General features: G+C 49.4%; 6 protein-coding genes across 6 annotated transcripts; 2 read left to right on the top strand and 4 right to left on the bottom strand.

Moving 5' to 3' along the window:
• Positions 1-217: 217 nt before the first annotated feature.
• On the bottom strand, positions 218-1,928 carry BDW74DRAFT_38920 (aminopeptidase P family protein). Its single transcript, XM_073732665.1, has 3 exons — positions 1,688-1,928; positions 566-1,598; positions 218-513 (listed from the first exon to the last, which is right to left on the bottom strand). Exons 1-3 carry the CDS (start codon positions 1,849-1,851, stop codon positions 313-315), a joined length of 1,398 nt encoding a protein of 465 aa, XP_073582462.1. The 5' UTR covers positions 1,852-1,928; the 3' UTR covers positions 218-312.
• A 1-nt stretch (position 1,929) lies between these two features.
• BDW74DRAFT_38919 (uncharacterized protein) lies at positions 1,930-3,738 on the bottom strand. Its single transcript, XM_073732664.1, has one exon. It carries the CDS (start codon positions 3,582-3,584, stop codon positions 2,172-2,174), a length of 1,413 nt encoding a protein of 470 aa, XP_073582463.1. The 5' UTR covers positions 3,585-3,738; the 3' UTR covers positions 1,930-2,171.
• Positions 3,739-3,931: 193 nt separating this feature from the next.
• Positions 3,932-4,981, top strand: BDW74DRAFT_156152 (uncharacterized protein). Its single transcript, XM_073724952.1, has 3 exons — positions 3,932-3,964; positions 4,063-4,787; positions 4,854-4,981. Exons 2-3 carry the CDS (start codon positions 4,171-4,173, stop codon positions 4,918-4,920), a joined length of 684 nt encoding a protein of 227 aa, XP_073582464.1. The 5' UTR covers positions 3,932-3,964; positions 4,063-4,170; the 3' UTR covers positions 4,921-4,981.
• A 507-nt stretch (positions 4,982-5,488) lies between these two features.
• Positions 5,489-8,259, top strand: BDW74DRAFT_38936 (putative C6 finger domain protein). Its single transcript, XM_073732666.1, has 4 exons — positions 5,489-5,608; positions 5,689-5,903; positions 6,059-7,835; positions 7,890-8,259. Exons 1-4 carry the CDS (start codon positions 5,590-5,592, stop codon positions 8,024-8,026), a joined length of 2,148 nt encoding a protein of 715 aa, XP_073582465.1. The 5' UTR covers positions 5,489-5,589; the 3' UTR covers positions 8,027-8,259.
• On the bottom strand, positions 8,247-12,023 carry BDW74DRAFT_38947 (uncharacterized protein). The gene is made up of 3 exons (XM_073732667.1): positions 11,103-12,023; positions 8,533-11,047; positions 8,247-8,473 (listed from the first exon to the last, which is right to left on the bottom strand). Exons 1-3 carry the CDS (start codon positions 11,841-11,843, stop codon positions 8,286-8,288), a joined length of 3,444 nt encoding a protein of 1,147 aa, XP_073582466.1. The 5' UTR covers positions 11,844-12,023; the 3' UTR covers positions 8,247-8,285.
• Positions 12,024-13,361: 1,338 nt separating this feature from the next.
• Positions 13,362-14,166, bottom strand: BDW74DRAFT_38956 (transcriptional coactivator p15/PC4 family protein). Its single transcript, XM_073732668.1, has 2 exons — positions 13,747-14,166; positions 13,362-13,686 (listed from the first exon to the last, which is right to left on the bottom strand). Exons 1-2 carry the CDS (start codon positions 14,023-14,025, stop codon positions 13,456-13,458), a joined length of 510 nt encoding a protein of 169 aa, XP_073582467.1. The 5' UTR covers positions 14,026-14,166; the 3' UTR covers positions 13,362-13,455.
• Positions 14,167-14,430: the final 264 nt, after the last annotated feature.

Consider the following 14,430-nt stretch of genomic DNA (forward strand, 5'->3'; position numbering starts at 1 on the left):
CCTACCTTTTGTCCGTTTCAAGTCGGTCTCAATCACCATTGGTGTCTTTTCGATACTCTTCTACGCGCCATAGCCTACCATATTTGTTTGTCTTACGGGTGCATTCCTCACAGAGTCAGACCTATTTGCCGCCTGGGCATCTCTTCGTGACTGACTAGGTTGTCTCGCTTGGGTGCCTTGTACTTTCTAGGACATTATGTCTACTAAACCTAACTGGATAGGAAAGTCATATTAAACCATGCAATTCACATGTAGATTGAGAGTATTTCGAGTATGTCCTTTGCATCTATGACTCCATCAAGATTTGTGATCCTACGCAGCCAGACTCTCCACTTCCTCAATAGTCTTGGGTGCTGTGGTTAGGTTATCACAACCATCCTTGGTGATGTGGATGTTATCCTCAATGCGGACTCCACCAACAACCCAGTACCGTTCCAGGATTTCGACATCGATGTACTTTTGCAGGTCAGGGTTCTTGAGAAATGGCTCAATGATGAAACGGCAGAAGTATATCTGTACAAAGCGATCAGTAATTAAGAATGCACTATACGCATGGGAATCTTACACCGGGCTCGACAGTGATAACCGACCCAGCCGGTAGCCGTCCTCGTACGCGGAGGTATCGAAACAGGGTATCGGTGTCTTCATAGTTAGGGTTTCCGCCGGTGTCATGAGTGTCCATCCCAAGATAATGGCCCAGGCCGTGCGGGAAGAAAGCAACGCTAATCCGCTTGTCAAATAACTCATCCTCCGAGCCGCGCAAGATACCCAGTTTTAGCAGGCCCCTGATCGCGATGTGGTGGGCATGCGCGTGAACGTCCTCCCACTGAACGCCTTCTTTGAGCATACCAATACACTCCAGTTGCATGTGCATAACAATCTCGTAGATCTGGCGGGTTTCCGGCAGGAACTTCCCATTCAGAGGGAACACACGGGTGATATCTGCACAGTAGGTGCGGTACTCTCCGCCGGCATCAATCAGCACATTGTTCTTTCTCCGTTGCGTTGCTGGGTCAGTGAGATCCTCATCGTTCTTCCCGTAATGCAAAGTGGCTCCGTTTTGGCCGCACGCAACAATTGGGTGGTAAGATTGTTCGCGAGCCCCGTTCGCGATACAGGTTGCGATGAAAGCGGCTTCAATTTCGCGCTCATTGGTAGCGGTTTTTGAGGCCTTGATTGCTGCGATATGGCCCTTTGCCGAAATGTCATTCGCTCTCCTGAGAAGAGCGACCTCGTAACTGTCTTTGACTACACGCGTCCTCTCAATAACGCCCTTCAAAACGTGAAGATTTGTCTCGGAAAAACCCTCGAACCTTGTACCTTGAGATACTTGCTCCGCGATAGCAAAGGCAGCGGTCCTATTATCATGCGACGAAGCGATAGCAGCCAGTGTGGTATTTACCTCGGTTGTCTCCAACACCTTATCGACGTCATATCGCTCGAGGGCTTCGGCTGGTGACAATGGAAGGCCAGACCAGATCACTTCGTCTGGGCTAATTGGGGGGATGAAAAGGGTTAACTGGTCGGAATCGACATTATAGACCAGAGCTGAGTCCGGCAGCGAACAGCCTGAAAGATAGAAAAAAGGGCGACGCTGTCTGCAATTGTTTACCTGTCAGCAACCTCCACGTAAGAATTACGGTCTGAAGCGGGGTATCAGACGCAACTCCCCCGAGAGAAAGCATACCTGAACGGAACCGGCTCATCGTTGTCCTCGATAAGACGAGTTTTCTGAGCTTCTAAGTAGATAGCGCCCCCTCTGTGACCAAGTGCCTTAAGACCCTCGGCCACCCGGCGAGCATGGGCTTTCGCCGGGTACTTTGTGGAAAGGATACCGTCTAGGGAAGTCATGACTGTTCAACTTCGTCCAGTGAAGAAATACAAAGGCACCTGCGGCTGGGCGATCTTGGGGCTTTTATCTCTGTCTAAATGTGACGGTTTGCATCGGCTAGACGGAGTCGCGGCGGGGCAGTCCCAATGACACCTAGCGGGGTAGACTAGGCGCCGGGCGGAGATATCGCATTCTCTATCTGTGACCCTGTCAATCAATTATAGTAAATTTTGAACGCTATAATATGTAGATACTAGCGGACATGGCCGAATTGCCTCCTTAACCTGAAACGCAACGACTAACAAGATGAGCTGCGCTTGACCTTAGCAGAAAACATGTTTCACCTAAATGCGCCGCTCTCCTGGTTGCTGACAGTTATCACGTCTTCGAATTCCATCTGCCATTTATCGACCTCAGCGAACTTCAAAGCTTGCAGCCTCAACTCTTCACTCAAATAAATGTTATCAGGAGTCTCGTGCTCTAAGTCGAATTCAGAATCAAGCTCATCAGTGTCGAGAGCGAACGACAAAGGCGAGGAAGCCTCTGTCGGTTCATTTTCTTTGCCATCACTTGCTTTTTGACGAGAACTAGTTCCATACGCTTTGATTGCTCTACTATCTTTTCCGTGTGAAGTAGAGTCCGCGACAGCTCGACTACTGGAGACCGATTTTGTAGTCGTCGGCTGTGGGCGAGTCTGAGACCGTTTTGGCATGGGTAAAAAGCCCAACTCATCATCACCCGGCGCTGCCGAGTGGACATCGTCCTCCTCCGACTCGCTAAGCACCTCAAATCTCGATGCGTCCCGGCGTGCGACCCTTCTCCGACGCCTCCGGGGCAGGAGTTGATCTTGAAGTGCTGCTGTTGGTATATAAAACTTGCTGTCTTTTGGCTGTGCTACCTTGGTATATCGAGAGGCTTTCGTTCGAGATTGTGGCCGATCTGATTCCAGGGTAGAAACTTCATGGGTAAGACCTGGCACGGGGCTGCTCATCGGCGGTACCATCGTCTCGCTGAGAGTTGCCGGAGACTGCGCTGCAAAGGACAGTTGAACAGGGGTCCCGCTATGTAGAGTCTCAAGCTCGGGTGTTGGGGTTTCAGGTGTTTTGCTCGCCATTTCGAGAGGCGACTTGAGAATCTCGGTTGTCCTGGTTGTTCGTTGCCGCTTCGATGATTTACCACTTGATTGTAGTGATGGGGACCGGTCAGAAGAAGATTCAGCAGGCCTGAGAACAAGTGACTTTCCCCTTGTGATATTCAACGGCGTGGATTCATCTTCCGGGCTCAAGCCGCCGAGAAAGTCATCATCGTCTAGATCCGATGATTCATCTTCCTCATCTTGCATCATATGTAAAATACTCGCTTGTCGGGGCCGGCGTCTAAAGTTGCTCAAAATTGAGCTCTCAAAGGCAGGAGTGCCCGGAACTCTTGAGCTGGTGTCCCCTTTGCGCCCAGCAATGGAAAGAGTTGAAGAATATCCCCGGGCTCTCGTAGGTGGCCGGCTGCCTGTGGCTCCCTGTTCAGTTCCTGGTGACGACCCGATGGCGAATTCCTGTGCTTTACTTAGGGGTGTTTGGTTTCTTAGTTGGCGTATAACATCAGAAGGATCGGCGCTGATTGCTAGTCGCGAATCACCCACTGCGCCGCTTCTCGGTGACCGGGAAATATCTTGAGATCCAATTTGGCTCTCTGTCTGCTTCGAAACCCCCAGGGTCCTGGTCGCGAGGCGACTGCGCTTCACCGCCGGTCTCGGCATGAGGTTGATTCCAAGATGCTGCTGATGGTGTAAGGGCTTGTGTTTATTATGATGTTGTAATCGTGTTGCGCGTAGATAGAACAATGCCGGAGTTGGCTTCTAATATTTTAGACGAGATATTGTTGTTTGATTGCCGATTCAAGCAAGAGACTGGTCTGTAGATGGTTCTACCGTCAAGGCTTGCTTTATGTTTTGGTCAACGCGTGAGAGGCGCGCTGCACGTTGTGGAAGGTGTAAAACAAAGTGGATCCCTTCTATATCTGGAATAGCTTTAACCTTGGCCATCTATAACATCATTTTATTCATGAAAACTTACTGAGATATCTCTATGCCCACATTGGTCTGAGTGATCAGGATAATATCGCAGAGACTATTACATTGTAGGACCCTCTTGCTCCTACCTAGTTTCGCAATTTAAACCCTAGGAATAAGACATCAGGTCTTAGGGGATCCTACAAGTGACTAATTCCACTCACAGATTTGCACAATTTCTGCCATGAAGGAAAAAGTCCACTCTTGATCAAACCGTCAACCTCTCTAAGTCTACCACCAGGTCCACTACAGAGACCCTATAGAAATATCAAAAATGACACCGTCAGTGTCATTTTCAACCTTGCCAAGAGAGATTCTTAATACCATTATCAAAGAACTTGACAGGCCTGACAAATTGGCGCTGGGCCTAACAGGTCCTTACTTCCTCTGTATTCTTGCAGATTACTACGATCTCGATCGCTACCGCAGCGATCCTGAGGCATGGGCAAGACTCGGTCGCCCGTATGGTGTCACCTCCTGGCACGATTCAGCATCACAAGCAACTATCATTCGATACCTCGCCAGGGCTGGGTATGGCGATATTGAATGTGTATCAGTCTCCGGCAGTGAACCAGATTACCATGATACACCAGATTCGTCCGATGAGATGGAAATCGACTCTGATCCTGCAGGTTTTATTGAACTTGGTAGTATGGACATGTCTGGATTACACAGTGGTCTAGATGCCCCAGAAGTGCTACCGTCTTACGAAGAGTCTGATGAAGCTGTCGACGACGAGCTCGTTGAACTACTTTTTTCCGAATGGCTCGATAAGAAGTTCGACATACTGGATGGCTGCGTTGTGTGCGCGGATTGTTCACGCTTCATACTTTGTAGCAGGCCCGATGGGAGCCCAAATCCCTTCGCGACGAACATGTTGCATCGTCCGAGGTGAGTTCACTACATACCTTGTTTGTGGCCACTTCGGTTTTCCGACGCTTGATTAACATTCTCTAGATGGTTCAGACACTGTGGTGATTGCGAAAAGGGTTATGGAATTGCTCCCGGCACTGTATTGACCTGATACCATAAGTAGCGAAAGTTGAAATCAGACGCGTTGATCAGCAAATAAATAAAGCCATTCACCTCACAACAGCGACCTTTCTGAGAATTTACTGGACGAAATAGTCCGACGGCTAAGTACATAAATCCCATAGTCAGTTGACTAACCCAGCTTGCTTAGTTATTTATTAGCGTGACTAAGGTCCCTAAATCTTTGCTCCGTTAAGCATACACCACGGACGACAGGCCGTGTCTGGAAAGGCAAACACTACCAGACCGGGGCGGCAGCGTTTGAAGGTTAATGATTGGGTGTGCATACGCCAAAAGGTCGCTTGGATATACACTAATGCCGGATTGCCAGTAGGCTGGCATTCGCCCAGAAGCCGCCGCCTGAACGGTTATTCCCCGCTTCTAGATCCTACCAGTCGTCTGGTTGCGCTGCAAGTACTCCTGGTCAATTTCTATATCAACCTTGTTGATAACCCATAACACTTTGTTCTTTGCTTTTCCCCCTCATCCCAAAGGGGCCGCTATCTTGTTCTTCTCAAGAATCATGCCGAATTGCCGCGACCCTTTCTCAATCTTGACTTGACTACCGCGACCTCGCTAGCGCCTTACGTATCGTACAGCAACAGCAAGAACAACGGGAACTGTTCGAACTCTCCAGTCTTTGCGCTTATGATCACAAGGAATGCGATGGCTCTTGAGGGGTAAGTCCTTCTCAGCCGCCTGAATGGGAAAAAAGTTGCTCTTGATGATATGCAAAGCTTACGAAAGTTATTGAGATAAGAGTCACTCGCTCTTGCATTCCCAATCTCAACTGGTCTTGCATCTGTATATGACTATAATTATTTCGGCTCCGAGATCATGTCTACTTCTCCGGAGATGGATAGGGAAGGGATCTTCGACTCCAACTCTTCGGGCGTTTCAAACGAGTTGATTAACCAGAAAAAGCGTTCCAACTCCGAAGCAACTGAATACCCCCGGAGGCGCGCTACCATTGCCGTAAGTTCCTCGCCCACTTATATATCTCACCTGATTTTCTGTCCATTCGTGCTAGCTCAGAAACCCCCAGTGTGCATTCGCTGCCTGTTATCGAACACACGAAACCCTTAAATTGGCCCAGAACACTGTTGACCATAGATCATAAATTGCGGTAGTGTCAAATCTGCCGCCTGCGAAAGACCAGGTGCAACGGAGCTCGGCCAAAGTGTCAGCTCTGCACTGACCTTGATGCGGAATGTGTCTACAGAGAACCTGGCATCAAACTGGATGCCGGCGACAAGCTGATCATTGAAAGACTTACAAGAATTGAAGGCCTCTTGCAAACCAGTTTGGCCACACAGACTTCGCACTTTGCGTTATCCTCAACCTCACCCGCTACCAGTAATGGAACCAACATTGGTAGCGATGACGCAGGTGCGAGAGCGTCCAGTCATCTGGCGATACCTAAAGGAACCTCAATTGCTGGACTCGCTTCATGGACAAACCCGCCAACGAGCATATCGACAATGCCCAGGGTACACACCACCCCTGCTTTGAACCTCCTTAACTGGCCCTTGATTCGGGAGCTGGTGGCTCGCCCATATGACTCTCAAACACTATTGCAGCTGGAAATGGCTCGCGAGCCGCTTAAGATGACCTCGTCCGTTGCATTTGATTTATCCCGTGCTGCGGTTTATATCAAATCATTCTTTGAAAGAGTCAACGTCTGGTACGCCTGCGTTAGTCCATACACATGGGCGAGATACTACGACACTGCGATTACCCTCAGCTTTCGAGAGGGTCCAGAGAGCTGTGTTGTTCTTTTAGTTCTGGCTCTCGGCTGTGCCGCCGAATGCGGCAGTATCGCTCTGGTCTCAACTGATAGAGATCCTCCTGGGTTGTCATTCTTTCAAGCGGCGTGGAACCTCCTACCGTCGGTGATGATGCGCAACTCAGTGGTCGCTGCGCAATGTATTATCTTGACCGCTGCTTACTTGTTCTACTTAGTTCGACCACTTGACGCTTGGACATTACTCTCAAATGCCAGCATGAAACTACAGTTATTATTCGGCAACCCGTCTCGTGTTCCTTCCCAGTGGAGAGAGTTGAGTGTCAGAGTGTACTGGAATGCCCTTCTCTACGAGAGCGACTTGTTGGCGGAATTGGATTTGCCGCACTCTGGAATCGTAAACTTTGAGGAGCTGGTCGATCTTCCAGGGGGGTTTGATGAGGATGAAGGTGGTGAGGATGAAGATGATGAGGATGACGAAGAGGACGGCAATGACGAAGCCACTAGGAACCAACTGCTCAAACCTGTTGGCCGTGACGAACTCTGGTACTTTCTGGCTGAGATTGCCCTTAGAAGGCTGCTCAATCGAGTCAGCCATATGCTCTATCAAAAAGACAGCAGCCTCACACTCGCCTCCCTGGCGCCCATCGTCTCGGAATTGGATTTTCAGTTATCTCAATGGTATGAGGGCTTGCCTCAACCAGTCCGGTTTCCCCTATCCCATACCCCTATATCACATCCTGTTCAGACTGTCCTTCGCCTTCGGTACTTCGCCTGCCGAACAATCATCTACAGACCGTATATCCTAGCGGTCTTCGAGAGCGACCAGGTGACTAGTGATCCCTGGGTGAGGGAGTGTTGCCGGCGTTGTTTAGAAGCTACGCTCTGTCAGCTGGAAAACGTCACTACCCATCGGGACGGCCATCTGCCCTATCTATGGCAGGGCGCCCTATCAATGGTCTCCCAGTCGCTCCTGGTAATGGGCGCGACAATGTCCCCTGCCCTTTCTAAGATACTTCCCTCTGCCTTGCATGTTGAAGGCATCATCTCCAGCGTCATAGTGGAGGTCGACAGATACGCACACCTTGCACCGAGCCTCAAACTATCTTCTGAAATCCTACGCGATGCGGAGAGGCGGCGTCAGATCTGCCTTGGGTCTTCAGGTAAAAGAACCTGAGTTGGGTAATTCTGACCCTCAAGATTGATCCTAGGTGTAGACTATTCGCCCGGTGCAACACTGTGCAGTGCTATTGATATAATGATTTTTTTGCGCACCTCGACGCATGTGGCCGATTATAATTGGCAGTCGAAAGTCACGAAATTTATGACTCTGAGAACAATATCCATAACCTAGATATGCAATGTGTGCATTCGCATGCACGTATGGATATGCCTATATATGCCTATACATGCCTATACATATACTGGTGTCAACTGGAAATATACAAACTAAGGAGCAAGTCGCAATTCTCTTTTCATGGAAAGCAGAGAGCAGTTTCAATAAGTTACTGAAACGCCAATTGAATGAATGGTGACACGGGGGTATAGATGGATATTTGACTGGGTAGAAAAAGAACAATATTGTATCAAGAGTAAGCAAGGCCCGCGCCTTTCTAGAGGAGAACCCACTCACTGCCCCTCTTAATGAACTTATCAAGCATTATACCCAGGTCGTTAAGAGCAAATCGGCAAACGTAGAAGCCGAAGAACTCGGCTGCGTGGCGTGTACTAAGTTCTAGCCCGACGAGTGTCTGAGAAGAGTGCTTCAAACCTGGATCTTCAACCTGTTGGGCAATTTGATCTAGTAGGAAAAGAAAGGTCAATGATTCCAACATCCAAAACGATTCTTGCTTGACTCACCCAATACTTGAACGGCATCGCATAATCGGGCTAGGGCGCTCATATAATTCGCGTTGGGGCCAGTAAACTGGACTTCGGCTATATTTCGACTGGCATGTTGCGCATTCGGTATCGGGGTCATCGGCAATGAGCTTAATGTTAGATGGTCTTTACTTGCTTCCTTTGAGCTGGACAGTGTGGTTGCACCAAAGCCAGAGTTTTTAGACCGCAATTTTCGCCAGGAGCTCAAATACGACTTGCCCGGTCCATTTGACGTCCTTGAAGGTATTGCATCCACAGCAGCGGCATCGTCAAGCGTCTGTGCGGCTTTGAAAAGCGGCAATGCTCCCTGGACGCCCACTTCATTGCCGACCTTTTTAGATAGTGACATTTGGACCTGATCAAGCACACTTTCGAGCGCCTGCATCTCCTCCAATACAGCATCGGCGTCATATGTATCTACCTTGGACAACTTGAGCAACGCTGCAGTTAGTAGATCGCAGTTGGAGACCTTTTCCTCCACTGCTTTGATTTTAACATTCTTGACGCGCCAAACATCGCGAGGGATGAACAGTTTTGTTGAGAGATATCCGCCACGTGGGTGAGCAATTGTTTGGTAGATACACCGCATGAGCCAGAACGGACGTAGGAGGAAAGACTCAGGACAGGGCTCTAGCGGGAGAGGCGAGTGGGCAGCAAGCGGATTAGGTGATCCAGGGCTAGTTGGTGAATGGATGTAATTATCGAACAGGCACAGGCCATCACTCGATAGCCCGCTTGACACAAAATTCGTAGCGCTTGGCGTGGGTAAGGCGTTTATCGAAGCCGTTGCGATTCCCTTCTGAAGGTCCAACGTGGGGAATGCATTCATCGACGGCGTGGCCGGTGAGTCAGTATACACATCTGGGTTTGGTACTGAAACGTTCCTTGCCCGGAAAGACAGGGTGCCTGGGTGCGACCTGCCTAAATAATCAGGTGCTGATGGCACTTTACCAATTGGTGGACGGGACGGAGAAAGCATTTTCGGAGCACTCATAGTATCAAAATCTTCGACTGCCGTGATTTCTCTTGCAAGCTTCAATTTGGGCGATATATCTTCATTTACAGAGCCGATCGAAACATTCCTTTTGGCTTGATGGACATTGTGAGGTCCCGAGGAGGTATTTTCCACGCTGCCGTTGGCGAGGCTCGAATATTTCTCCGTTGAGTTCGAGACCGTTCGTGCGTTTAGTGGCCGGGAAAACTCCGAATTAATCAAGCCAGAACCAGACCTTGAATGAGTGCTTGTCTCGATTTTTAATTCCACCGTGTTCTGCCCTGACATTCTTCGCGCACGCACACCTTGTGCTGGAGTTGACCTGGAGGCTCGCCGTGCAGGTTCAGGAGGGATACTAGGCTCTGCTTGATGGATCGAGGCCGGTTTCAAAGGAAGGGTGTCGTCCTCCACAAGAGGTGGTAAGATTCCATTTGTGGTCACGGAGTTCAAAATGGCGGGGTCCTCCCATATATTCCTCAAAGGACCACTTGATGTGGACTGACGAGGAAGTGCTGACTTCGATTGGAGATCAAACTCGAAATCATCCATGACATATCCCCTAGTCATCTCCTCCAGCAAACGCTCCTCTTCTTCTGCATCCTCATCAAAATAATCCAGCCCTGTGTCATTGACATCGTCCAATGTGTCATGCTCTTGCGCACGGCGCAGCTCCCTTCCCCGTATCATAGCCACCTCCGCTTCTCGCTCGGCCTCTCGTACCTTCTGCTTTGCTAGTTCAACATTGCGGCGGGCATTCGCAAAGACGTCATCATTTTCTTCATCCTCTTCTTGCGCCTCAGACCCACTTGCGGGCTCGAAGCCCTCGTCGTATGCAGCTTCTACGGCTGCATCGAGAGCAGCATCAAACTCAGCTTCCGTACCGTAACTCACGCCAGTGCTTCGTCGGCGGCGCAAATACACGGAGGATACTTTTGAACGCAATGAGGGTGAAGACGACCCACCAGATTCGTCGATAGTATCCAACCATGACGTTGACTCATTAGGGTCCGGGGCCTGCGCGCTCAAGATTGATAGCTCGGATAGCCTAGAGGTAAGAGGATGATTTCCTTCTTCCAAAATCAGATCCTCCAAAATTTCTGGGGCTGTTCCGGAATTTGCACGCCTGTGTGCAAGCGACTGTCCCTGAGCTACGGGTCTTGGGATATCGGTCGGGCCTTTCGCTGCCGACAAGAAAGTCGAACTGTGGAAGCCATCATCTAGAGCTGATGGCAGTAGCGACTGACGCCTCGGAGGGATATGCGGCTGAATAAAAGCCCTCGGACCTCCGGGGGGTGCCTCACGAGTGCTGAACATCTCTTGACCCAGAAATCCGGGCTCTTCGCTGGCAATGCTGTTGTAATCATCTTCCTGAACATTTGGGATGTATTCACCGTACGATTCTTGGCTAAGTGGGCGCTCTGGAAGCGCTTTGGTATCCACATTTCGAAACGAAAGGTCCATACGCTGGAGCTCGGTGACTCGGATCATATACGTGTCTCTCTAATTGGTGATCAGCGACATCTCTCTTTCTCTCAGTATGCACACCGATACTTACAATTTCCTGAAGTTTGGTCCTTTCATCCTCACCACCATTACTCCGGAGCATCACCAATTGTAAGAGCTGGCATGCATCATTGTAGGCCTCCATGGCACCTTCAAAATTTGCTGCATTGTCAAGTAGCACAGCCGTATTTGCCTTTTGTAGGGCCTTGGAAAGCATAGCTTTTTGAGAAGGGCCTTGCCGCCGTTTGTCGTTCTGGCTGAGGGACCGAATTGAGAATTGTGCGACATAGTCGCCTGGCACCTGTTCAAACGAGCTCTTATCTGGCAAGCGCAGTTGTGTTCGCGCTTCGCGTTGTAGGGGTGCGGACCCAGAAGGTGAAGGCTCCGGCTGCAATGAAGGTGGTCCTGTAAGATCTGTTGACGCTTTCGATAATATGGTTATTTCTGGTCGATCCGACATTGACATCTCCGTATGGCCCCATCCAGTCGGTGACTGGGAAGTATGGTGTCTGGCAAGCCCGCCATCCTTCCCGGTCTCAGCACCGATCTGGCTGAACAAACGGGCGTGGGGGTTACTCTCTAAACTTAACATCTTCTTGTGAGAGGTATGGTTGTCTGCAGCGAGCAATCTAGGCGCACTCTCCTGACGCCGATGGCTTACAAGATTGGGTGAGAGACTGCTAGATGTTGTTGACTGCGACCATCGGTTCAAACTACCAAGACCCTCGCGGATATTGCCATCGTCCATATCACCAAGTGAATTGGAAATTCGGCCTAAAGGCAGGTCGGACATTTTTCAATTCCACTGATTCAAGTCCGTACTGATTCAACAGACCTTGTCGGCACCGCCTATTTGCGCATGCACTCGTTTTAGGGTAATTTCTGTGTGCAAGTCTCGATGCGGGTGTTTCGGGTTGAACAGGCGTTCAGTGGGAGAGATACGTCCTGGGCTTGCGAAGATTCGGCGACCAGGATCTGGTGGATCTGACTGTATATATTCGTAGTACTAGTAATTGGCGTGCCCTCAAGTGGTTTCGTTCGCGGTTAATGCGATCAATATCGACAATCTGTGTCTAGAGAACATAAGCCATTACGCTGAGTATTCCTCTTGGGAGACTAAATGAGAATAAGAAATCAGGCAAGTGTCCCCTGGGTAATGATGAAGGGAAGGTATGAAACATACTTCCTGTTGAAGAGAGCTGCGCACATAAAATAACCGATATGGCTCAGCACTCCATCCGTGTAAAGATTGACGGTATCTCAAGTTGTATCTATACCAGCGTAATTCTCGCAATCGCCCCCGGGGTTGTGCGATTCAGTTCGATCTCAGTAGTGTCCGGCGCAAGCATAAGGGTCATTGAAGAGGTGCATGGTCTTCTATGTAGGCGATCGGGTTCTTTTGTTGAACTATTATGCCATTCAGCGTTCGAGTCTGATCGTGAAGTACTAGCAGCGAGGTACAGCCACGCCTAAGATCTGCTGTTGAAATGCGATTGTATGTGCTGATGAGAAGCGGAACAGCAGTATCAAGACATTGGGAGATACAATGCCTACAAAGCGCACTTAGGACAACTTTGTTAAATAAAGAGAGGACAACGAAGACAAGGCGTTGAGCGGGATGGTTTTGTATATAGTGAGTCAACAATACATCACAGTCATGGAACTAGCAAGGGAGGAGGACTGTAATATGACATTGACCGAGGGGAAATATGCAAAGGCGGCTCAGGGGTGTTGGGTGGATCCGAGCGAAGCACTACTACTAGTTTGACGAGATCACTGTCGAGTCCAAATTCCAAAATTTTAACATCCATCTGAGATCATGATGTGGGGTCAAGACTCCGGGCTCGACTTTTCCATCAAAGAGACCCTACCCATTATCAGTATAGTTACCTACCGGGCTGAGCATATCGCTTGGAACCCAAATGGTTCTCCGCAAGGACATTGGACAATCAATGATCCTGATGATCAGGGACAAGTGCCCGCACTGCGCAGACGGCGCAGCGGCCTCCAAGCCTCGGAGTTCGAGTTCGAATGCACAGATTGGTGGCTATGGCCACCCCAAGTTCTGATTATCAGATTTTGTGGATTGCCCCACGCCATAGATATAAACCTCAGTACACATGATTTTTATACACTATGTGCCTACCTTTCACACACAATTGCGAGAACAAGAATCTCACTCGAGATATATGCAAACGACCGTGGCCTAAAGAGCTAATCACACGGGTACCGAAAATTGACAAAATGGTTACCCTATGAATGCGTGTGGATTGGGCAATTTGTAGTAAACTGCTAGGTAGGATATACGAGATATGATTAGGGCGCCGTGTCTTTTTGGAACGCGCATATTTGTCCGGCTGATCTCGCGAATCAATGCATGGCGGGAAAATAACACAGTTGTAAGACTATTCCTCGCTTTCATCCTCGTCGCTTGTGGCCTCTATGTTCTTCCGCGTGGGGCGAGCCCTCGAAAGTTCATCAGTAGAATCATCATCCCCCTCGTCGCCATCGGAGTTTGTCCCTTGGTTAGCGTAGTTTGGCCGAGGAATTGCTACTCCTTCCTCCTGTAGAGCAATCTCAATGCCAGGCAAAAGAGTTAACAGGGCGGAAAATTGGTCAATTGGCAGCGAGATACCCTATGTTGGGACCTGTTAGCAGGGATTCTTTCAGGTATATCATTTCAGTGAGGGATATACCTTCTTTCCGGGAAGCTCCTCCCCATTCTTCTCGTAATACTCTCTGATACTGACCATGGCTTTACCCCGAAACGAGGATATAGTGACGCGGCGCATTTTGGAAATCTCCCAATAGGTGTCTCCATTTGAGTCTTTTTTGCTGGTCATATTCCCACGAGGGCTACCGAAACCAGCGATTTTCGAAGGGTTGGCTTTGGATTTCTTGGTACGAGGAGGCTCGTCATCGACAATGAAGTCGTCGGCGACTTCTGAGACGCGCTTTCTAGAACGAGATGCCATGGTACGGATGGATTAAGCCAGAACTAGCTCCCTGGAAGAGGGCCTGTCTTATCAACCCTGAAAGACGGTTACTTCAAGTTGCAGTGATATTATGTCACAGTACAGCAGGATGACCAAATGCTAATCGATCATGAGGCTAAGGGCTGGATACAAAGCCAGCCACGTGATCATTATCTTCCAAATGAGCTTCGAGCTCCTCAAACCGGTACTCCAGTCCTCTTACCTTGAAGTACCTACGATAGTCATTGGTCACGCCTATGTAACTATGCTCCTATTGGCTATAGCTCCGCCATTTCATCCACTAAGCCGTAATGGGTTAGGTTGTCATTACACGCACGCTTTTTCTTCAAGTTTTTAAGCACAAGTTTTTGTCTACCGTTCTACATTGTTGGTCTACGGTACCCT

Source organism: Aspergillus multicolor (genome assembly GCF_047715735.1).
Source record: "Aspergillus multicolor strain CBS 133.54 unplaced genomic scaffold BDW74scaffold_18, whole genome shotgun sequence".
In the NCBI taxonomy this organism is placed as follows: Eukaryota; Fungi; Ascomycota; class Eurotiomycetes; order Eurotiales; family Aspergillaceae; genus Aspergillus; species Aspergillus multicolor.

What these genes read in the sequence shown, in the direction of transcription:
- BDW74DRAFT_38920 (XM_073732665.1), bottom strand. Translation starts at nt 1,851, where the DNA reads ATGACTTCCCTAGACGGTATCCTTTCCACAAAGTACCCGGCGAAAGCC. An exon ending in GATGAGCCGGTTCCGTTCAG is followed by an intron (nt 1,599 to 1,687) that starts GTATGCTTTCTC and finishes AAACAATTGCAG; the next exon opens with ACAGCGTCGCCCTTTTTTCT. An exon ending in TTATCACTGTCGAGCCCGGT is followed by an intron (nt 514 to 565) that starts GTAAGATTCCCA and finishes CGCTTTGTACAG; the next exon opens with ATATACTTCTGCCGTTTCAT.
- BDW74DRAFT_38936 (XM_073732666.1), top strand. An exon ending in GGAGGCGCGCTACCATTGCC is followed by an intron (nt 5,904 to 6,058) that starts GTAAGTTCCTCG and finishes AAATTGCGGTAG; the next exon opens with TGTCAAATCTGCCGCCTGCG. An exon ending in GATCTGCCTTGGGTCTTCAG is followed by an intron (nt 7,836 to 7,889) that starts GTAAAAGAACCT and finishes TCCTAGGTGTAG; the next exon opens with ACTATTCGCCCGGTGCAACA.
- BDW74DRAFT_38956 (XM_073732668.1), bottom strand. Translation starts at nt 14,025, where the DNA reads ATGGCATCTCGTTCTAGAAAGCGCGTCTCAGAAGTCGCCGACGACTTC. An exon ending in AGGAGCTTCCCGGAAAGAAG is followed by an intron (nt 13,687 to 13,746) that starts GTATATCCCTCA and finishes GTCCCAACATAG; the next exon opens with GGTATCTCGCTGCCAATTGA.
- BDW74DRAFT_156152 (XM_073724952.1), top strand. Translation starts at nt 4,171, where the DNA reads ATGACACCGTCAGTGTCATTTTCAACCTTGCCAAGAGAGATTCTTAAT. An exon ending in AACATGTTGCATCGTCCGAG is followed by an intron (nt 4,788 to 4,853) that starts GTGAGTTCACTA and finishes AACATTCTCTAG; the next exon opens with ATGGTTCAGACACTGTGGTG.
- BDW74DRAFT_38919 (XM_073732664.1), bottom strand. Translation starts at nt 3,584, where the DNA reads ATGCCGAGACCGGCGGTGAAGCGCAGTCGCCTCGCGACCAGGACCCTG.
- BDW74DRAFT_38947 (XM_073732667.1), bottom strand. Translation starts at nt 11,843, where the DNA reads ATGTCCGACCTGCCTTTAGGCCGAATTTCCAATTCACTTGGTGATATG. An exon ending in GGACCAAACTTCAGGAAATT is followed by an intron (nt 11,048 to 11,102) that starts GTAAGTATCGGT and finishes ATCACCAATTAG; the next exon opens with AGAGACACGTATATGATCCG. An exon ending in CGATGCCGTTCAAGTATTGG is followed by an intron (nt 8,474 to 8,532) that starts GTGAGTCAAGCA and finishes TTTTCCTACTAG; the next exon opens with ATCAAATTGCCCAACAGGTT.